This window comes from Oreochromis niloticus, linkage group LG3, assembly GCF_001858045.2.
Source record: "Oreochromis niloticus isolate F11D_XX linkage group LG3, O_niloticus_UMD_NMBU, whole genome shotgun sequence".
Classification (NCBI taxonomy): Eukaryota; Metazoa; Chordata; class Actinopteri; order Cichliformes; family Cichlidae; genus Oreochromis; species Oreochromis niloticus.
The window spans coordinates 6293112-6317301 of record NC_031967.2 but is presented as its reverse complement, the minus strand read 5'-3'; the positions used below and the strand labels follow the sequence as shown (position 1 = coordinate 6317301).

Below are 24190 nucleotides of genomic sequence, written 5' to 3'. Positions count from 1 at the left end.
CGATGCTGATCACCGGTCTCTCGCTGATGACGTCACTGTCCTCGGTAGTCAGGCGGTAGTTAGCATTAGCCACCTGGCTAACCTCGAAACGGGCGTAGAACTGGTTCAGCTCATTGGTGAATGCAGAGTCGGTGTTGATCGGCGCAGTGTCCCTGGCTTTTTAGTCCGTAAAGGTGCGTAGTCCGTGCCACATACTCTGTGTGTCTGTGTGGCACGGTGGGGGTCAGCCATGTCTCCGTGAAGCACAGAATGTTGCAGTCCCTCATGTCACATTGGAAGGTGACTCTTGCTCTTAGGTCATCGAACTTGTTCTCCAGCGATTGTACGTTGGCCAGTAGGATGCTGGGCAGTGGTGCGTGATGCGCCTGCTGTCTCAGTCTGTTCCGAACGCCAGCGCGTTTCTCCCGGCGCTTCTTTGTTCTACGCCTCGGATGAGCGGCCCGTCCTTTGTTGTTCTCCGCGCCGCGTAGTAGCTCTGGCGGCCAGGATGGGTCGGGTTTAAAAGTGTCCACTGTTTTTTTCTGCAAATTGTGCACATGTATATCTATGTTTAATAACATCTTTTTTTCATTTACAATTTTGAGGGATATACCTTTGACATTTCTGTAAGTAGAAAAATGTGTTAAACAATTTTCAATTTCTTTGTAGTTTATTGCCCTTTGTAGCAATTTATGTAGTTACTATGGGCTTAATTATTAAATATTATTAAAATGTGGGATGTAACAGTTGTATTGATGCACAGCAACTTGAAATGCTCCAAAAAATGGCCCTACAGTATGTAAAAATGTAAAGATGAGCTCTGGTGGACTTTTTCGATGTTCTATGTTAAAGACAAACCCTCTGTACCAAGAGTGTTACTTTGTAAAAAAGAAAAATAGCCTTCGCTCAGATTTCAGATGTTAAATTTGAGATTGAAGGCGAGGAATCTCTAAATTGCTCATACGGCATATGTTGTTACACTATGGCAGCAAGTGGACCTAAATAAAGCAAAGGCACAGGTCTACATTTATATATATTTTTAAAGTAAGCTTGGAGTAAATTGAGAGCTTTGCTTCTACGCTCAACTCTCTCTTCACCGGTGCAGCGTCCGCATCAGCATAGCTGCAGCACCAATCTGTCTGTCCATCTCCGGCTCCCTTCTCCCATCACTCGTGAACAAGACCTTGAGATACTTGAACTCTTCCACTTGGGGCAGGAACTCGTCCCCGACCCGGAGTGGGCACTCCACCCTTTTCCGGCTGAGAACCATGGCCTCAGATTTGGAGGTGCTGATCCTCATTCTCGCTGCTTCACACTCGGCTGCGAACCGTTCCAGTGCGAGCTGGAGGCCATCACCCGATGAAGCCAACAGAACCACATCATCCGCGAAAAGCAGACCCACATAGCAGACAGGTCTGGCCCAGATCTGGTGTTAAGGCGGCACTGCTGGCTGACTTCTGGCATGGTAAGTGGTATGTCATTCAGATATGGGCCAGGCCTGGCAATGATGGCACTGTTTATATGATGGCATGCCACATCTGGCCCGATTGTGGTTTGGTTTATCTGGCCAAAGCTCATAGAAAACAGGTCTGGCCCGGATCCGGCAATAAGCTGGCACTTCTGACTGACTGGTGTCATGGCAGGGTGTATGTCAACCAGATGTGGGCCAGGTCTGGCAATGATGGTGCTATTTATTTTCCTATTTCAGTTAGAAGACCCAAATGCCATGTTACAATACTATACTGCTATGGTAGCCAACGTTTCAAATGCAGGTTTGCCAGTTTTGCGAGTGTACACTTTATCCAAAACCTAGTTAGGGTTTACACATGTTTGCCATCAAGTGGCTGTAGCTCAGGAGGTTAAGCGGGTCATCTAGTGATTGGAAGGTTAGTGGTTCGATCCCTGGCTCTTCCAGGCTGCATGTCGAGAGTGTAAATGTGTATGAATGTAGTTAGGAAGCACTCAGTTTAGAGAAAGTGTGTGAATGGATGAATGCGGCATGTTGTATAGAGCACTATGAGTAATCCGGGAGAGTAGAAAAACGCTATATTAGAATCAGTCCGTTCACTGTCTGAATAGAGTTTCGTCATGTTTCTTTTGCACTATCATGTTCCAGCACATGTTGTTATTACATGGCTTGATTAAGGTACACAGTAGGCTGACATCTGGGGGCAGAGCTGAAACTTTTCTGGGCCAGCACAGGGCCAGCAGTGTGTCTGCAACTGGCCTTGTGCTGGCCCATTTGTGGGCCACCTCTGGCAAACCAGATCCGGGCCACCAAAGGGCCGTCATTCTTTGCCGTATGTGGGCCATGTGTAAGCACATTGTGTGGGCCAGATCTGGGCCATACCAATTTTGCTATGTGGGGAGATGGGATTCTGAGGCCACCTAAGTGAAAGCCCTCCGCCACTTGGCTGCGCCTAGAAATCCTGTCCATGAAAGTTATGAACAGAATCGGTGACAAAGGGCAGCCCTAGTGGAGCCCATCACCCACCAGGAACGAGTCCGACTTATTGCCGGCTATGCGAACCAAGCTCTTGCAATGGTTGTATAGGGATCGAATGGCCCATAGCAATGGGCCAGACACCCCATACTTCCACAGCACCTCTCACAGGGCACCCCGAGGGACATGGTCGAATGCCTTCTCCAAGTCCACAAAACACATGTAGACTGGTTGGGCAAACTCCCATGTGCCCTCAAGTATCCTTGAGACGATAAAGAGCTGGTCCAGTGTTCCGCGACCAGGACAAAAACGGCATTTTTCCTCCTGTATCCAAGGTTCAACCAACGGACGGACTCTCCTTTCCAGCACCCTGGCATAGACTTTCCCAGGGAGGCTGAGGAGTGTGATCCCCCTGTAGTTGGAACACACCTTCCGGTCCCTCTTTCACTTTGTGAAACAGTAAAGGTAAAAATCCACAGTATTAATCCACATTATTATAAATAGTTTTACAGGTTACATCAGCCTTCTAAAAGTAACAGACCCTCGGGGCTTAGTTTTGTATAGATGGAAATATGGAGGTGAATAAATAAAGGAGCTTAATAAAGGTTAGAGCAGATGAAATAATTTTTCTTATTCATATTTATGAATATAATAAACTGAAAACAAGCTCAGGATGGAGATTGCATTGCTCTGTTGTTTATGATTTCATTTGTTTAGAGAGGGAGAGATTATGTTGTCAGTTCTGCTTGTTTGCTTGTTTGTTTGTTTGTCTATATGTTCAACATTAACTTAACTGTCTGTCTGTCTGCATCCACAATAACAGCTTGAGCTGATTTATTTTATTCAAACTCAGGTAATGGAAAAGTCCAAAATGTGAAAATCAGTGAAAAGTTCATATTACCCACAATATTTTATAGAAGTTCTCAACAAAATACTAAGCTTTGGGGGACAAGAGTACCTAGGTTGACCTTGATTTTCACTGTTAGGGCAGAAGGTCAAAGTTAACCTTGGAAAAAAATGTCATGAAACTTTATCAAGTAATATATCATGAAAGCCATGGAGAGTGCTGTACTACACGCTTTGGTTTTTTGTTAGGTCTCCTTCACTGCAGTCCTCATGATGATTTAAAATTCACCGACAGAGCATGTGTAAGTTCAGGTTTTTCTGTGAATTATTCAATTTTCAAGGTGCAGAAGAAGAATATGAATCTATTTTTATAGCAAAACTATCTGTGAGTGTGCATATTGTAATTAGTGTGTGTGTATCCAGATGTGTATGTGTGTACTGAGTTCTATTTGTGCATATCATGCATCACATGCGTGTTTGTAGATTTGTAAATGTATAAATACATCTCTAAACCTGTAAAAGATTTGTGAACATCTGCTACAATCTACAATATGTATTCAGAATGTGTATGTTATCAGAAGTGTGCAGTGTAAATATACCTGAAAACTTGTAATACTGGATAAAAAGTCTTATCCGATCGTGATAAGATTGGGGGCGATCGTGGCTCAAGAGCTGACAGTTCGTCTTGTAATGGAAAGGTTGCCAGTTCGAGCCCCGGCTCCAACAGTCTCGGTCGTTGTGTCCTTCGGCAAGACACTTCACCCATTGCCTACTGGTGGTGGTCAGAGGGCCTGGTGGTGCCAGTGTCCGGCAGCCTCGCCTCTGTCAGTGCGCCCCAGGGTGGCTGTGGCTACAATGTAGCTTGCCATCACCTGTGTGTGAATGGGTGGGTGGATGAATGAATGTGTAAAGCGCTTTGGGGTCCTTAGGGACTAGTAAAGCGCTATACAAATACAGGCCATTTACCATAGTCATCAGTTACATGTCATCCAGCGGATGACTGGCAGTAACGCCACCTTAAAAAATTAAAGTTATCTCATTGCTGTTCTGCTTATATGTGAGCAATAAAGAAAAACAGTCTTCCTAAAAGAATAATGAAATTATAGAATCTACACCAAAAAGGATGTTTTAGTAAAGTAAGTAAAGTTTTAGAATATACACACACAGATGATTTTACTTAGGATGGATGATTGGTGTGTACCGCCCTTTTCATTTTTTTATTGTAACCTGAAACAGTGAATATATATACGAAAGAAAATGGGGGCAGCTTTGTGGGCAAGCAACATTTTTTTTGCCCCCTCCTACTGTCATTTTCCATCGCCGTGACAACACTGTGTGTCACCCAACTTGAAACCCACAGAAAGACAAGCATTAACTTTGCAATAAAACCCCATGCAACAAATGCTGCAGTGCTTTCCGTGCAGCATTTGCTTCAAAAACAGCAGTTTTGAGCACTTGTGCAATGGCCTGAATAAAGCAAGAGGTGAAACCTCTTGCTTTATTCAGAAGCAGACCCCACAACTTTTGTTAATTATTAGCAATTAAAAAGGGTTTAAAATCCATTTTTACAAATGTCTATTTTCCTTTCACTTTGTATTTTTCACTCTGTCATCCACACTGCGCCCCTATCAGAAGTCTGAAAACCACTGCACCATGCAGCAATGCAACATGTCACAAAGCTTATATCATTTCAGAATGCTCTCGTCAGCATATCTTTTTGTAGTCAAATAGTTAGTAAGGTGACTATATCTCAACCTATCACATTTTTTGGGGACGTGATGGAACTGACGATTAGCTTTATGAAGGTCCTGTCATCAGTTCTACAGCATGACAGTCTCTGAGGAATGTTTTCAGCCCCCTGCTGTGTCTAAACTAAAGCATCTGGTCCAGCTCGATACCATCAAGGTATACCTAATCAAACGGCCTTGAATGAGTAGTAAACTCATTTTCTTCTCATACGATTTCCTCCTTTACCAAACTAATGTACAGTTTTTATCTTTTTTATTTTTTTGTTTTTTGCTCCGGAGAAAAAACAACAACAACAAAAAAGAAAGTTGTGAAGTGGTGAAAACACTGGTTACTCATAATACCAGACGGGAAAAGGGCACCTCACGACCCCTGGCTCATTTTGGTACTTGTGGCGCGTAACGTGGGAGTGATTTTAGAGCTGTTGTGTGGGCAACTTACCTTGTCTGAGCAGCAGGGTAAAAATAGGAACCTTCCTCTATGCTGAACCTTCCTTAGTGAAGCTCCCTGATTTCATATCAACAGTGATGAGCTTTACCATAAGAACTGCTTTGCTGCTCTGCAGCCTCGGTAAGTGACAGATCTCATTTTCTCTCAAAATGTTTGTGGTAAAGGTGTGTTTAACTTAATAACCAGCAGCAAACCTGAATTTAAAAGCTACCAAAACCTTTGAGGGTATTACTTTCTGTTTTGGTTTTACTGGATCAAAAATACATTTCTTTGCCATTTGTTTCAGGCTGGATCTCCCACTCAGAGTCCTCGACTGTGGAAGTCCAGCCTGGAGAAAATGCCACACTGCTGTGCTCCAAACTTTCAAGTTTTCCTACTCACACAGTCTGGTTCAGACTAGTCAACAGAACCCAGCCTTGTTGCATTAGCATTTACAATTCTATTGAGCCACCATCATTCTGCAACGGAGTTGATCTGGAAAAATTTGAAGTGACATCCAACATTTCGACGATCTTCCTCAAAATCAAACAAGTGGATTTGTCTGACGCTGGGTTTTATTTTTGTGGATATTACACGAACGGACTCCCAGTGATTGTTAATTCTACGGCTCTACAGGTTCAAGGTAAGAATGGTGAGATAAGAGCGAACAAAGAGAAAGAGATACATAACTTATTTCACCACAGTCAGATTGTAATGTGGTAATGTAAAGAGTTTGGATCACATTTGAAGAATTTTGTCAATCTTTGCAACAAAACATCATTCATGACATCAAGTCTAGGCACGTTTCTTGTAGAAGAAGCTGGTGAAACAACAAACCTGACAACCCTGATCCTGAGTGCTGTGACTGTCGTTCTCACTAAGGTCATCATTTTCCTTGTTGTTAAAATGAGGCTTCAGACAGGTACTGCTCAAGGAATTGTTAATATTTTTTCCATTTTCTTTCTTCTTTAAAAATTTCTGTATCAACAGCACATCAAAAGCCCGCATAAATTCAATTTAAAGACAAATAACTAATTTCTCTGTTTCTAAATAACTGATCAACCAGATAATCTGTTTGTAATATTCAATACTGAATGTAATATTCAGTGGAAGATAAAGTGAACTGTTTTAGGGGATTGTTATGAAAAAAATCTGGCTCTTCCTTGCAGAATCCGGATTGAGCCCCGAGTATTGATTGTCATCAAGCAAAACAGAAGAGGAAACTCGGCCTTAATCAAACTGAAATGATTAAGACCATTTTGAAGCTCCAGATGTTTTTTGCCTCACAATTTCCAACTTTAACTGTGTTCACAGATGTTAGATGTTACATAAACATTTTATTTATAGTGTACAATCTCTGGAATTCCTTGGATTCATCGCTCCATCAGAGCTCCGTCCTCATGGAATACATTACGGAAGTTGAAGTTCTCTGAACTGCTTTCACTTCCAGACTTTAAAAGATGTACAAATGACCTTGTGAAATAATTACTGGGAACTTCTTTCTGTTTCTGATATGACTGTGTAAACATTAGATAATTTTAGCTATTTCATTGTTTCTTTTTATTGTTGTAATTTTAATATGTTCGTCTGAAACAGTTCTCTCTTGTAAATGAGACACAAAGTCTCAACTGGACTACCTGTATAAATAAAGGTTAAATATATAAATAATTAAATAATGATTTCTCAAAGTGTTTCTGAGCCACTGCAGTGGTTTCCATGACAGAATCATGCCCCGAGGACCTGAGGATGATAGATGAGGGATGAAGTTTCCATATTCCCTTAATGTTATCATAATATTATTTACTGTAGATAATGAGATACTCAAAAATGATTCTTAAAGTATTCAACAATTTATAGAAATGGCTCTAGTTTTGGGGGGTAGATGGAGAGTGACTTGTGACTTGAAACTCTGCCTCTCTAAGATGCTCGTTTTGTATCCAGTCATGTTACTGATCTGTTGCCAGTTAACCTAATTAGTTGTGAAATATTTCTCCATCTGTTTTTTTTTTTTTTTTTTGGTGCTACTTACTTTTCCAACCTTCTTTTGTCTTCTCTCAACTTTTTTGACACGTGCTGCTGTCATCAGTTTAAAATGAGCTAACAGTTTTCACGGAACAATAAAATGTCTCAGTTTAAAAATTTAGATGTTTTATATGTTCTGTTGTTAATAAAATATGGGTTTATGAAATTGCAAATCAATGTAAGCAGTTTTATTTACATTTTATATAGAATCACAGCTTTTATGGAACTGAGATTTTGTATTTTATACACTTTCCAAAGATACATTAAAATCTTCTCTCTTATTTGCAGAAAATTGCTTAGATACTGAAAACTAGAGACAAGTAACTTTGTTACAGTACATTGCTTGTAGCTGTTAATATTTTCATCTACAGCTACAGTTAACTAGAGCTGTTGAAATGAGACATATATTTCCAAACATTTGCTTAATATGAGGCTGAGATGAAAAATATCATTGGTGAGCTATTTATTTATAAAGAAAGACATTTTTCATGTCTTTCTTTATAAATATGTGGACAGTCGCACCAACAGTACATTGATGAGTATCAGTATCAGTCAGCAATACAACATCATGATCAACTTGCCGGGTGTCAGTTTGCATCTTTATAAAAGTCGTGATGTTATTTTGCTGGTTTTCCCAACCACAGAATTTGCCTTCCACACAAGGGAAATACAACATCATGTTTCATGCATTGTAAAGATTAATCTATTGCATATGTTTTAACATAATATTCTATAGCCTAATTATGTCAGCTCAGTTATTTAGTGCATGTACTTTATTTATAAAGCCTAGGCTCCAATGACCTGAAAGCACTGAGCATGCCCAAATCCATAATAAGAAGCAGGAGATCTGAGAGCAGGAGGAGAAGTAGAGATGCTCTTTATACCAGCAGCAGCTGTTGATCTTACCTGTCTGCTTTTGTGTTTATTCTAATTAATTTTGTCTGTTTTTGTGTTTCAATGCGTGACATGCAAGTCATATGAGTAAGCAGTGAGTCGGAAGTCAGAATTAGAGGGGAGTTTGCAGTAGGGCTGAAATGAGTGTTTGACAGGAAGAGGCAACATGGTGTGGTCTGAACACAACTGAGGTGAAGAGAATGAGGACTGTAAGAGCAAAAGTCAAACCTGAAAAGGAAGCAGTAAACACCAGCTGTAAATATTCATGTTATTCACTGCACATTCAAGACTGAATATTTTAACTGTTATTATAAAATCTGAAATGTTTCTGCTAATAAAAGTAAATTTATAGAATTATATATCATCTATCAGCATATATGTACTTCTTTTGTGTTCTATCTGATTCAGTCTGTTTTAGATCATCTTTTCTAAGGTCCCTTGTAGACAAATGATTTGAGCTTTGTGGCCAATATTTAACATCCACCATTATACCAGAATCTATGAGAGAGACTATATATGTATATATGCCCCACTTTAATCTTAGAAATCTGACTTAATCTGACTTGATTAATGGATAAATAGAAAAAATAATAGTTGATTAAAAAATGTACATGGTGAGTGTGCTCTGAGCACCAGACGACGTGACAACAGAGCTCTTTATAATCAACAAGGAGCTTCACTGTTAAAAGCTGCTAATTTGTTGAGAGTGAGGACTGATTCAGTCAGTTGGAAGAAATCAAGAGCATTTGTGTTCCTGATTGCTAACAAAACCTAAATTAGGACACATCTTCACTGTAAGTCAACCTCACTCTGTTATTCATACAAACTCCCATCACTACCCTCTGCTTCAGCAGGGTGACACCTACACACCCTCAAATCAATGTGGTTACTCGTCCATGTGCTGCACACCAAAGCCACACTAGGTGAAGGGTCCACACTAGCATGCACTTGATCCTACTAAGCCTTGCTAACATGATATAATCAAACATGGTGAAAAAACATGTTTAATTTGTTTTTTAGTGTGGGGCCAATAGTCAGCTTCATGCAGTGTTAGCAGTAAGCAGAACCTCAACGAGTGCTTCATATCAGATTTAGTTATCATGTATTATTTCTGGCATAAAGTAGAGCTGAACCTCTGCAAAGACTTGTGTAACAACTAGTGTAAGTTTTTATTTTAAAAACTGTTTGGCATCTAATGGTGAAGACAACAAATGCTGTGTAAAATTATGCAAACTGACATCTTTTTCATGTATGTAAACTTCTAAAAAGATATGATCTAGATTATCTGAAATGCTATCAAAAAAATTATTATATTCTTTTGTTCCTAAAGATGTTTTCTAATGTTTGTACCATTCTCCTAAAACTGGTGGCACTGTGAGTATGAGGAACTGTACATATAAAAGAGCAGCCCGCCTCTTTACATAGAGATCACTTTTACTGGAGCACAGTTCAGTTAGCAACATTGCAGTGGTCATACACACGATGCTGGAATTTAAGTGGATTGCAGTTTTACTCTACACCTTAAGTAAGTAGACCTATCACCTTTTTCTTCATGAAAGAATTACTTTTTGTTGAGTAATCCAAGAGAACTGAATCGTTAGATACTTTTTGGACAACAATTCATAGGCATTGTTTGGTTCCTGTGGAATTTGAAGTGTATGAAAACTTGTTGTTTGGTTCAGGTTGGATCTCTGCCATAGTCACACAGTTTCATGCTGCTGAGGTTCAGGCTGGAGAAGAAGTCACACTGGAGTGCTCCAACTCTTGGTTGCATATTCTGGTTCAAAATGATCAACAGACCCAACACAAGCTGCATCTTGTTTATATACAGTGCTGATAGCAACGCTTCAAAAATGGCAAATATAACATGATGCCCACTGTGCTGTGCTGGACTTATTTGACGTGTTTTATTTCTTTGGAGAATTTAACACTAATACTCAGTGCAACATGTTTAACAATTCATGGTATGGCTTTTTTGAAGACATCCCAATAAAATACACATTCATATTTTACTCATTTTTAGAATAATTACTTGCCTCAAACCACAGCAGACCAAACGTTATGAGAATATTCTTATTTCAGTTATAAGTAAAATTATAGTGCTACATGTATGTCATTTGTCTCTTTCCTGAAAGAAACCACTGAATCATAACTGTAGTTCTGGAGTGCAGATGCAACTCAAGAAACTTCGCAAGTTTATTTACAGCACAGGAATAAATCACAAATTATTTTCTCTGTAAAACCTTCTTTCATCAATCTCTCTCTGTCTCAGCCAAAACTCTAGGATTTCTGTGCAGAAGAGGGGAAAAAAGGGTTAATAATTCACAGGGCAAATACTGAGCAAACATTCAAGCAACAAGAGCCAGCTTCACTAATGCAGTTAGTTCAACAATCCAGTACTGACTGAAGGAATTCCTCAATCTCAAGTAATAGCTGGAAATAAGATTATCAATAGGTGAACTTGTTACCTCAAAGTGTGTGGATGTAGAGGGTGGGAACCCAGGAAAGGTCCCGCCCCTGAAACACGAAGGTGAGGTTAACACGCACCACACTCACAGTATTCATACACACCAATGAGACAGAAGTAGCACAGGTAGAATAATTTAGAGCAGTTTCCTGTGGTGAGTGAGACTCACTTTTTTCCTCTTGCTCACCATCAGTCAAAAATTCCTGTTAACTCTGCAAAAGCATTAATGACTATTCAACACACTGCTAGCCCATGCTGGGCTCTCAGAAGACTGGTCATTATCAGCCTGCTTCCACAAACACTATTCCGCCCTCTGAGACTCTAATTACAGACATGTTACATGTTTCTGAAACTAATCATTTCTATCCTCCTGTGCTTATCTCAGAACCTGTCTCTCAGCCTCTCAGCGGTTTCAATGGGAAACACGTTTGAAGAGCTAACTCATCATCCCAGGACTCTGCAGTCTATTTACACCTGCAGGCCAGTGGACACTCTTTCAATGATGAGGATGTACACATCCTGGACAGGGAGGAACGCTGGTTTGAGCAGGGAGTCAAGGAGGCCATTTACGTGAAAAGGGAAAAACCATCTCTGAATCGAGGAGGAGGCCTAAGGGTACATTATTCCCCATCTTAAAATGCTGTGATTGCAGCCATTTCCCAACTCTCTGTGAATGGTGCTCATGGCTATTGATCAGTGGTCATGACAATGTGCATATTAATGATCAAGGAACTGACCTCACAGCCCATTGTTCATTCAGTGGTGCTAGTTTCAGTCATTGTGCAAATGTACTGTTTATAAGTTTGGGGAAACCTGCAGTCAGTTGAGACTGAAGAAGTCACTTGGATCAGTGATGAAACGTTTCTCCCACTGAAAACAATATGTCCAGATGAACAGAATCAACTTTTATGGATTTACTTACCTGGATGATTGAGCGTGCATCAAGACATGTCTCTCAGCCTGTTCCTGCTCGCAGTGTGACTTGGACCCTGCCTTCCCCTGCACTCATTCCGGGTGCACCCGGGTGAGTGTGGCTAGGGCCCAGCCGGTGCCTGCTCCTGTTCCTGTTTGCATTCCTGCTTGCAGAGCGGCTTGGACCATGTCTTGCCTTGTTTCCATTCCAGGTCTTCAGGTGATGGTGGCTAGGGCCGAGCCAGTATCTGTCCTGGTTCCTAGAGCAGCTAGGGCCCAGTGTGTCCCCGCATCCATACCAGTTCCTCAGGTGGGGGCAGCTACTGTCCTTCGTCACCTGCTCCTAGGGTGAGGCCAGCCGAGGCCACCTCTGGGCCTGTACCAGTTGTGAGGGTGAGGGTGGCCGGTGTCCAGCAGGCTCCTGTACCCACAGCGGTTCATAGGGCCAGGGCAGCTGAGACTCAGTCCACTCCTGCACTTGTACCTGTTCCTTGGCTGGGGGTGGCTGGTGTCCAGCTAGCTCCCGCACCTGCCCCTGCCCCTGCTCCTAGGGTGAGCGTGGCCAGGACCTGAACCTTTCCCTGCACCCGTACCTGTTTCTCGGGTGGTAATGGATGGGGTTTGGCCAGTTCCTCCACCTGTTCCGGTTCCCAGGAATAGATGGCCAAGCCCTCAACATGAGCTCCAGCCACAGCATCCAGAGCCTGCTGTGAGCTCTGCACAGCCCCGACCAGAGGTTTCTGCACCAAACTTCTGTTTTGGACTCTGGGGCGGGGAGGAAGGAACGCACATGGAAACAAGACAGACTGGGGAGACAAAGGGAGGAGACACAAACAGGGCGACACAGAAACAGTTAAGGGAAACGAGACACTATGGGAGAGGGACACATGAATGCACATGATGGAAGAGGAGAGATGGAATGAAACACAAGGAGGGAAATGTGAACAAGAAAGGGAGAAGAAACACAACGACCCGTCTAAGACATACAGAAGTGCGAGGAGCGATACAGACACATAAACACAGACAACAAGAGAGGTTCTCCAAGGAGACACAAAGACAAAGGCACAAAATGGACCTAACAAACAAGAGAAGATAAACCAGAAATTACATTACAACACAAATAAATCACAAAAACACGCTCTCAAAATGGTGGGTCAAATGACCCAGAACCATGACACATAGTTCTGAATAGCCATCAGCTGACATTCATGTTTTGTTTGCCATGGTTAAAAAAATAGTTCAAAAATGAAAGATGAACTGACTTTGCAGATGTTACCACAACTTTGGTTTGAGCTATGTCTCCAGGGTTGGAAGAATCAGAAGACAAAGTTGCATTATGAATGTGACCCACAAACTCTTGCTGACTGGCAGACTGGGAGGGGGATGATTGTAAGTCTGATGTGCTAAATTCAGTATGCCAAATGAAACTGAAACTGGTTGTTGTGACTGTTGTTCTCATCCCTGTTATCACAGCTATGGCTGTAAAACTCTGGAGATTTCAGATAGGTATTTCATGAAGACTACGGTTAGATCTATTTAAGTTGTACCAAAATGATGAACTAATCCAATAGCACATTTACAGATGGTGACCAGTTATTTCTTCTCTTTTGCAGTTCCTACTGCAAAAGAGATGTCATCCAGATATGGGCCAGGCCTGGTGTAGATGGCACTGTTTATGTGATGGCATGCCACATCTGGCCCGATTGTGGTTTGGTGTATGTGGCCCAGGCTCATAGAAAACAGGTCTGGCCCAGATCCGGCATCAAGTTGGCACTTCTGACTGACTGGTGTCATGGCAGGGTGTATGTCAACCAGATGTGGGCCAGGTCTGGCAATGATGGCAATATTTATGTTCTATTTTCCTATTTTAGTTAGAAGACCCAAATGCCATGTTGCAATACTATACTGCTATGGTAGCCAACATTTCAAATGCAAGTTTTACAGGTTTGTGAGTGTACACTTTATCCAAAACCTAGTGAGGGTTTACTCATGTTTACCACTGGGTGACTGTAGCTCAGGTGGTAGAGGAGGTCACCTACTGATCGGAAGGTTAGTGGTTTGGCTCCTCCAGTCTGCATGTCAAGAGTGTGCATGCATGTAGTTAGGAAGCACTCAGTTTAGAGAAAGTGTGTGATTGGGTTAATGTGGTATGTTGTATAGAGTGCTTTGAGTAATCCGGGAGAGTAGAAAAGCGCTGTATCAGTCCATATATCTAATTCAGATAACATTTATGTAACATTGTGTCATTTATGTTAAACAATGAGAATATTCCAATGTGTCTTATTCATAATGAAACAATGGGGTAATAGTGGTACCAACACTTCCAACTTATAAAGGCCGCTTATGTAGGGGAGGGTGGTCTGTCCTCACTGATGAGATGAATAATAATCAGTTTGCCAAATTCAATTCAATTCAATTCAATTCAATTTTATTTATATAGCGCCAAATCACAACCAAAAGTCGCCTCAAGGCGCTTTATATTGTACAGTAGATAGCACAATAATAAATACAGAGAAAAACCCAACAATCATATGACCCCCTATGAGCAAGCACTTTGGCGACAGTGGGAAGGAAAAACTCCCTTTTAACAGGAAGAAACCTCCGGCAGAACCAGGCTCAGGGAGGGGCGGCCATCTGCTGCGACCGGTTGGGGTGAAAGAAGGAAAACAGGATGAAAGACATGCTGTGGAAGAGAGACAGAGATTAATAACAGATATGATTCGATGCAGAGAGGTCTATTAGCACATAGTGAGTGAGAAAGGTGACGGAAGGGAAAAACTCAATGCATCATGGGAATCCCCGGCAGCCTACGTCTATTGCAGCATAACTAAGGGAGGATTCAGGGTCACCTGGTCCAGCCCTAACTATATGCTTTAGCAAAAAGGAAAGTTTTAAGCCTAATCTTGAAAGTAGAGATAGTGTCTGTCTCCCGAATCCAAACTGGAAGTTGGTTCCACAGAAGAGGGGCCTGAAAACTAAAGGCTCTGCCTCCCATTCTACTTTTAAATACTCTAGGAACAACAAGTAGGCCTGCAGTGCAAGAGCGAAGTGCTCTAATAGGGTGATATGGTACTACAAGGTCATTAAGATAAGATGGGGCCTGATTATTTAAGACCTTGTATGTGAGGAGCAGGATTTTGAATTCAATTCTGGATTTAACAGGAAGCCAATGAAGGGAAGCCAAAACAGGAGAAATATGCTCTCTCTTTCTAGTCCCTGTCAGTACTCTTGCTGCAGCATTTTGGATTAGCTGAAGGCTTTTCAGCGAGTTTTTAGGACATCCTGATAATAATGAATTACAGTAGTCCAGCCTGGAAGTAATAAATGCATGAACTAGTTTTTCAGCATCACTCTGAGACAGGATATTTCTAATTTTAGAGATGTTGCGCAAATGGAAGAAAGCAGTCTTACATATTTGTTTAATATGTGCGTTGAAGGACATGTCCTGGTCAAAAATGACTCCAAGGTTTCTCACAGTGTTACTGGAGGCCAAGGTAATGCCATCCAGAGTAAGAATCTGCTTAGATACCATATTTCTAAGATTTTCAGGGCCGAGTACAATAACCTCAGTTTTATCTGAATTAAGAAGCAGAAAGTTAGCGGCCATCCAGGTCTTTATGTCTTTAAGACATTCCTGCAGTTTAACTAATTGGTCTGTGATACCTGGCTTCATGGATAGATAGAGCTGCGTGTCATCTGCATAGCAGTGAAAATTTATGCTATGTCTTCTAATGATGCTGCCTAAGGGAAGCATGTATAATGTAAATAGAATTGGTCCTAGCACTGAACCCTGTGGAACACCATAATTGACCTTAGTGTCTGAAGAGGACTCTCCATTTACATGTACAAATTGGAGTCTATTAGATAGATATGATACAAACCACTGCAGTGCAGTACCTGTAATACCTACAGCATGTTCTAATCGCTCTAATAGGATATTATGGTCAACAGTATCGAACGCTGCACTGAGGTCTAGCAGGACAAGCACAGAGATGAGTCCACTGTCAGAGGCCATAAGAAGATCATTTGTAACCTTCACTAAAGCTGTTTCTGTGCTGTGCTGAGCTCTGAAACCTGACTGAAACGCTTCAAATAAGCCATTCCTCTGCAGATGATCTGTTAGCTGTTTGACAACTACTCTTTCAAGGATTTTTGATATGAAAGGAAGGTTGGAGATTGGCCTATAATTAGCTAAGACAGCTGGGTCTAGAGATGGCTTTTTAAGTAAAGGTTTAACTACAGCCACCTTGATGAAATCTGAACACATTTGAATGACAACTGAACCTCTGTGACTTTTACTTTCTAGAGTTAAGACAACAAAACACGCCTTTCAGTTTCATTGTGAAAATGCCTGTTTGGAGACCTGTGATGCAAATCTGTGTTTAAAGCACTTTGGGTCAGCTTCTGTTGTTATATGAAATAGACTTGACAGTCAGCACAAAAAGGTTAATAACATGTTATTTTATTATGTTGAGACATTTTTCATACTGCATGTTTGAAGTGTATTTTTTTTTCATTTCCAATAAAATTATTTATTTAACACAATGGAGTGGGCTGAATACATCATCTGAATGTCTGAACATAGTTTATAGGTAATCTGTGTGCTAAAGAAACTGCTATGATGTATCATAACACTTGAACATTAACTAATACTGAAGAACCGACATGTGTTTTAACTGAAACATCACTTCCATCACTAAATGAGCTGCCTGGTTGTTCTTTGCGTCTCTGAAAGGACTTTGAAAGTGACCTCTGCGTTTGATTGAAATAAGCAGCCAAAAAAAACATGAAGAGGAGGAAATAAATCCCTCAGACAGACCCAGACCCCAAATGTTTTATATTGGTCACATCACTCTGAGTGAATAATCACCGATATGCAAAAATTAACAATGATCAGCAGTTTTATAATTTTTAGATGAGTGGGTTTAGTACCAACAATCATTCCAAGTTAAAGCTGATTAAATACATTTTTACCCATATTTTGTCAGACTCGACAAACAGGACTTGTTGATTCGAAAAAGTAAATGAGTGCACCAGCTGACCTGACAATTGAGCTCTTTGTAATCAACAAGGAGAAGGAGGAGAAGTTGCTAATTTATTCAGGACTGATTCAGTCAGTTCACTTGAAGAGCATTTGTGTTGCTGCATGTTAAACAAATCTAGATCAGGACACATCTTCGTGGTAAATCAATCTCACGCTGTTTTTCGCACAAACTCACATCACTACCCTCTGCTGTAGCAGGGTGACACTTGCACAGCCTCATATCAAAGGGTTTACTCCTCCACAGGCTGCACGTTTCAAACCCACACTAGCTAAAGGCTCCACACTAAGGTGCACTTGAACCTACTAAGCCTTGCTAACATAATATAATCACACATGATGAAAAAAGATACTTGATTATAGTATTAATACTTTATTTAGTGTGGGGCCAATAGTCTGCTTCATGCAATGTTAGCAGTTACAGAATCAACAGAGAACCTCAGCGAGTGCTTGATATCAGAATTATTTGTCACATATTATTACTGACACATCTGATACTGAGCATAAAAATGTAGAGTTAAACCTTTTTCAAGAGCTGCGTAACCACTAGCGCTAAGTCTTATTTAAAACATCTCATGGTAAAGACAACAAATATCTAATATATCAAAATTATACAGACTGACAGCTTTTGTAGATGTATTTTAAACTTTTCAAAATACATTATCTATTAAATATAAATATATCCTATTGAACAGCATTATCTGAAATGCTGTCAAAAAATAAAATACTGATATTCTGTTCTTCCTAAAGCTGTCAGTTTGCACCATTTTCCTAAATCTGGTGGCACCGTCAGGCTGAGGAACGGTACATATAAAAGAGCAGCCCGCCTCTTTATGTAGAGATCACTTTTACTGGAGCACAGTTCAGTTAGCAACATTGCAGTGGTCATACACACAATGCTGAAATTTAAGTGGATTGCAGTTTTACTCTACACTTTCAGTAAGTAGACCTGTCACTTTTTTCCTCATACGAGAATTACTTTTTGTTGAGTAATCCAAGAGAACTGAATCTTGAGACACTGAATGGACAGTGTAGTTCATAGGCATTGTTTGGTTGTTTGGTTTTGGTGGAGTTTGAAGTTTATTTTGTTGTTTGGTTCAGGTTGGATCTCTTCCATAGTCACACAGTTTTATGCTGTGGAGGTTCAGCCTGGTGAAGAAGTCACACTGGAGTGCTCCAACTTTAGCAGACATCCTGGTCACATATTCTGGTTCAAAATGACCAACAGACCCAACGTGAGCAGAATCTCATCTATGGTCACTGCTGAAAGAAATGCTTCTCTCCAAGATGGTCTTCAAGCTGGCAAATTTAACATGACGTCCAACACCTCTGTGCTGTTTCTCAATATCAAACACCTGGATTCATCTGACTCTGGCTTGTATTTCTGTGGAGAGTACAAAGATGATAAGACGGTAATTTCAAGTGGAACATATTTAAAGGTGCAAGGTAAGAGTGTAATTATGTTTTCTGTCATTTAAATCTTGTCATTTTGCATGACTTTTTACAGTCATAGGCAGTATATTACACAAAGTTTTATTTAAATTGTCCATTTTGTAGATGTGTTTGATGGATTAACAAATGTGATGACTGTGATCCTGGGCAGTTTAATTGTTCTTCTTCTACTGGTCATCATTGGTCTGGCTGCCCAAATCAGGAAATTTCATCCAGGTATTTATATGATTTGATTTCATTTAAATTGCAAATGCAAAAGCAGAAGCGAATTACTGACAGTTGGATTGTTCCTGTCATTTAGCTCAAGATGATGGACAGAATCCACAACAGAGTGAGGTAATCTATTTTGATGTTAGATTTTGGCTTTAGATGAAGATTTATTCTCACCAAGCAAGATATTAAACTTCAAACCCATTTAGGGTAACCTTTGGAGGCCATGCCTGACCGTACCATGCCTGAATATGCCCATCCAAATTAAGTCTCACATATTCATTTTGGCATTGCAGTTTTTCTGTCAAAAGCTCTTTCATTTTGATGATGAAAGTTCAGTAGCTGGACCCCAACAGTAGATGGGGTTCCCTGTGACCTTCTGGATGTTAAGAGGTTAACAAGTAATGTGCAGGATTAGTGACTTTGAACATTTTCGTTTACAGAATGTGGATACTGATGACATGAACTATGCAGCACTGAATTTCCATCCCAAAGCTAAAATCAGAAGGCCTGTACCACAGAGTGAGCTGGACACAAATGTGGTGTATGCTTCTACAAAACACTTGAAAAACAACAGGAACATCAACACAGAGTGAAAGCTGTCACACTGATCTCTTGTGAGGGATTTGCACCTTTAGTGTATGGAAAGAAGAAGATGAGTGGGATATATTAGGAAGCAAATGAACATTTTGTCTTCAAAGTTAAAATGTGTTAGAAGAAGGAAAAATTGGCTAGATTTGTATGAGTTTGAGAAGGGGCATTCAGTCTCAAATTATACACACACACACACACACACACACACACACGCATATATTCAGGCCTGTTTTTTAAGTATTAAAATCTGATGAACTGAACGGATAAACATGAATATCTCAAGGATTATAATTATAACATATGATTATATTATACTATATTATCATTATAACTGTATAACACAATAATAATAATATTATTTACATTTTTCAAGCTTTATCTATAAAAAAGAAAGAACGAGCCAGAGAATTTCGGGCCATTGGGCCATTTTCACAACTTTCTAGTTGTAACTGTAACTGAGAAAATAGCTTTTGAGCACTATCTGAAAATTCAGTTTCTATTTGCATGTATATAATTATAATAATATAAATATTTTTATTCTAAAGTATTATTCTAAGGTAATAAGGTAAAAGGTAAAATTAAATATATATATATTTAAACTAAAATTATATTTCTGCTAATTAGGCAAATAGCAAACTGAATTTTTTATATCCTAATTTCACACACACGACTTCTCTGAGAAATCAAGCATAACAAGCAACCACTGTTCACACACTGTGGCGATTTTCAAACTTATGTAAGAGCTTTACTTCTCTGCAGCTTCCCTAAGTCCTGGAACTGAAATACCTTCAAATCACTGATTTTATTAATTATTCTTCACTTCTTTTGCTTATTTTTTTTCTTTATCATCCAAAGAATTTATGTCTGTTTGTTTCAGCCCAGGCAGTTCAGTATGGTGAAGAAATCAAACTGCTCTACTCCAAACTTCTTCTTCTCAGATATTCTGCCTTAAATACATAAACAGAAGCAGTCCTATTTGTCCTATGCTCAGATTTTTTGAGCCAAATTTATATATACATCCAAAGTATTAATGTGATAATGGCTGTAGTAAATAATAAATTGGGTGCATAATTTTTATCATTTAGGTGTAAATGAGGATGTTAACAAACAATGCAGAGATGTGAATAAACACTTGACACAGCATAACAAACACATACATCTGAAATAAATTAATGCATATCTTTAAAGAGGACCTTTCATAAATCTCCTTACCATTTGTCACACATATACTGGTACATTTGTGTATGTTCAGATGGCCAAAGTTTCAGATAATGAGGTTGTCTTATGTACGAATAACCCCCGTGAGTCATAATGACAGACGGCTGACTGTTCAGAGATAAATTTAGCCGTTAAACCCTTGCATCAGTTTGATGTAACAGATATAACTAATCTCACCTACACAGGTCTGGTTGCGAGGACAAAAGTCGTCAAAACCTACTGTTTATGAAGGGCAGCCAATCAATAGAAAGTTAGCGTAAAAGGACAGTGAGGGCACCAAGAGGATTAGTTTAAAAGGAAATCATGAAAAACTGCTTCATAACTTTATGATGATGAGCTTAAATTCTCTCTTTTGAGAGCTATTAAGCTCTATTGTTTAGTTGCATCTCATAAAGGGAAATCGTGTTTGACTCTTATGACTCAGCTCTTGACATGATCATCAGGACGCAACACTTCATCTGCATGGAACAACTAAAACCAGGAGGCATGCAACAGGGAAAAAATAAGAAACTCGTGTTATCCATGCTGTGACCAGACAGCCCGAACACAACTAACTTTTTCAAGCTAGCGTTGAAATATTGTGTCTGTCCCAAAAAATAAGATCGCTTCTGTATTGTGATTAAAAAGTTAAGCTTGTAATAAATATGATGAACATGATATTGTTGTCTTTAATAATTTTTATGTTGAAGGACATAAGTCAGGACATTAAAGACTGTCAAGTGTTTCTTACACTGAGAGTTAGATGGAGGTTTGCAGCAGTCGAGGAGAGACTGAGATATACATCATGAGCAACAGGAAACAATAACACGGTGTGGTCTGAGCAAAACTGACTTTGAGATCATGAGGTCTGTCACATCAAATATCTGTCTCGTTTTGCTCTGTTGTTGTCTTGTTTGGGTTTTTTTCTGAATAAAAAACATTTTCATGTGCACCATGGTTTACAGAATTCTTATTTAACCTATTTCTTTCTTTAAGTAAATGAAAATGTATGTAAGTAAAAAATTTAGTGAGACAACCAAAACATAGCAAACAGTTAAGAAACGTATATGAAATTCCAGTATGTTCTCAGCACAAAAATTGCACTTATCAGTTTAATATCATTATAGGCACTCGTTGATGACTCAAAGCAAAAGATAAAGTTGCAATGTAAACAAATACACTTTCTTTGTTTCTCAACAGAACCACCTGTCTTCAGTATGCCATGACAGAGCATGTGTAACACTGGTGTAATGAAAAAAACAAAAAAGGTTTTTTGGGTTTGGACAACTATTCTGATGCTGCAACACAGTGATTCTTAGGTCAAATATTAACAATAATAATAATAATATAATGATAATAATAATAAAAGTATAACAACAATCCAGGAAATGAAGTATGCAATGTTTATTGGAGATTCATACACTGTTCTAGATTGGACCCTTTGGTGGGTGGTTTGTATGTTTGATGCATGCCTTACATTGTTAGGAAAGTTATTACAGCTATAGATAAGTCTGTAAAAAAAAGTTGCCATCCCATTGGTTTCTGTATTTTAACGCCTGAGCGTTTGCATTCTGTGGGTCACCACGTTGGGGTTTTAGCATCTGAGGTGAGAAAGCACTATGTGCTATTTCTCACATAATGCTAGCTGGCTCTGTTAACTAGCTGCATTCATATACTGTGAGTGTGCATTGCACTGACACAAACTTCGTGGATATGCTGTACCTCATTCGCAGCTATATTATTTATTGGATAATTATATTGAAAATGTTCCAACAAATGAACATCATGGACAAGTCGGGTTTAGTACTGTTACATGAGGCCTAGCTGCCTACACTGACATACCTGTCAATCAAAGTGGCCAAGTCCATCATTTTAAGCCTTACGAATGTCTAAATGGATGAGGTAGTCTTGGGGAAATTACTCCTTTTAGAGCCATATTTAAGAGGACATTAGAACTGCAGTTTTTAGCCCTTTACTAGTTTGTTTCATTTTCCAGCCCCATAAACTGCTCTTTAATTACAACTTATATAGTTACTAGTTGTACAGATATCACCCTCTAGTGGTCACAGCAATTAAAACATAACTAAGATAGTGGTAAAAGACACACAAAGTCTGTTTGGGGACCAGAATAGATTAATTGTTTCTTTTTTTCCCTACAGTCATTATTGTTCAACCATGATGACGACTATCTGTATTTTAACCAAATGTTCTTCTTTCTATCATCTTAATTTCTGTAACATTTTTCATCTTCATAACTAGTATACACAAAGGTGCAGGGTCTTAGATGTTTTCATCTATCCATTTTTTTTTCTGTGCACAAGCCTGACAGTCTAAAGAGATTTTTTTGTCCATCGTATGGGTAAAAGTGTAGTATCTCCCTTTTAGCATTTATCTGCCCAGTTAACAAACAAAGCAAAGCTTCAGTCGTGCAGGGATGAATTTCTTTTGTTACCCTAGTTCTAATTGAAACTTAATTACTAATTAAATCCTTAAAGACCTACTGAACTTTTGTGTAACACTTCCACATATTTTTCAGAAACTTTTTGATCAGAGAGAGAAGCAGAGTCATCTTATTTATTCTTCACCATAAATGTAACTGCAGCTCAGGAATAAACCATTAATGTTTCAGATTAAACTCATTTTAAGATTTCTGTGTATAAATGAGCATTTATTGACCTTTTATCCAGTGTTTAATATTTGTGTTTTTGTAAGACATTATCTATTTTTTGCATATGACCTCACCTGTCCATTATTGCATTTACTCTGTGGTGACATTCACACCAGTGCGGTATTTCTATCTATATCTTGAATGAGGTCTTCAGCTGTCTGAATCACAGCCACATACAGCAAGCCGCTGTATCTTTTGGTGGACTTCCTGTTGTTATTTAACCTGTCTATAAGTGTGAGATGTGGCGTGGCAGTTGCACAGCCTCAGATTATATTCTCCGGTCTGCACCAGGGTGATAGCCACAGCAAAGGTGCGGGTGCACAAGTACACAGTCTGCCTATAAGCTGCTGCTTCAAATAAGCTATCTATATGTGGCTTCAGACTGCACAACCATTTACTGGCACACAATCTTTCAATGTATTTGATAAGTGGGTTGCTCCAGGCATGTTTTTTTGGTTTTTAGCAGTTTCAAATTCTATCACATTTTGTGTGGGTCAAATACAACAGGTCTAACAGATGTAGGTGAAGTTGCCCTGCCCCCACTTTTTTTCAAATCAAGCAAAATTGATGTTAAACATTACTAATTTAAAATTAAAGCAGTAAATAATGATAAGAGGTTTTGAGCATTCTTGTAGGAATGGAGTGTAACAGACATGTTAGTGGCATAGAGGAAGTAATTAATAAAGTTAACTTGAAAAGACTTGTTGGAGACAAACGGTCTAAGTGAATACAGGCAATTATTAAAATTGATGTATGTAATGGCATGCAGCTGGGACAGTTAATAATTATTTTTTCTCTAAGGGTTAAGTTTAATTTGTGAAGAAATTCATGAAGTCACATGTTTGCCATTTATGGGACGCAGGGCTCAAATGAGTTCTGACTTTGTGTCACCGTGGCTACAGTGCTATTATCAGTGATGAACAGTAAGATGTCATAGATTTATGGCAGGCTTAGAGTTATCTGCTTTAAAGCATTTGTTTGGGAATTATATACCTCTTTAGTTCTATGATAATATACAGGGTGGGCCATTTATATGGATACACTGTAATAAAATGGGAATGGTTGATGATATTAAAGTCCTGTTTGTGGCGCATTAGTATATGTGAGGGGGCAAACTCCTCAAGATGGGTGGTGACCATGGTGGCCATTTAGAAGTCAGCCATCTTGGATACAACTTTTGTTTTTTCAATAGGAAGAGGGCCATGTGACACATCAAACTTATTGGTAATGTCACAAGAAAAACAATGGTGTGCTTGGTTTCAACATAACTTTATTCTTTCATGAGTTATT

At 39.5% G+C, this 24190-nt stretch overlaps 1 protein-coding gene and 1 long non-coding RNA gene across 2 annotated transcripts; both read left to right on the top strand.

Moving 5' to 3' along the window:
• The first annotated feature begins 9561 nt into the window (after positions 1-9561).
• On the top strand, positions 9562-11562 carry LOC112846467 (uncharacterized). The gene is made up of 3 exons (XR_003219439.1): positions 9562-9884; positions 10042-10889; positions 11212-11562. It is a non-coding gene; the product is annotated as an uncharacterized LOC112846467 (long non-coding RNA).
• A 6001-nt stretch (positions 11563-17563) lies between these two features.
• On the top strand, positions 17564-21184 carry LOC100702738 (uncharacterized). Its single transcript, XM_003450379.5, has 5 exons — positions 17564-17718; positions 17881-18225; positions 18337-18447; positions 18533-18567; positions 18885-21184. Exons 1-5 carry the CDS (start codon positions 17676-17678, stop codon positions 19035-19037), a joined length of 687 nt encoding a protein of 228 aa, XP_003450427.1. The 5' UTR covers positions 17564-17675; the 3' UTR covers positions 19038-21184.
• Positions 21185-24190: the final 3006 nt, after the last annotated feature.

What these genes read in the sequence shown, in the direction of transcription:
- LOC100702738 (XM_003450379.5), top strand. Translation starts at nt 17,676, where the DNA reads ATGCTGAAATTTAAGTGGATTGCAGTTTTACTCTACACTTTCA. An exon ending in AGTTTTACTCTACACTTTCA is followed by an intron (nt 17,719 to 17,880) that starts GTAAGTAGACCT and finishes TGTTTGGTTCAG; the next exon opens with GTTGGATCTCTTCCATAGTC. An exon ending in AGAATCCACAACAGAGTGAG is followed by an intron (nt 18,568 to 18,884) that starts GTAATCTATTTT and finishes TTTCGTTTACAG; the next exon opens with AATGTGGATACTGATGACAT.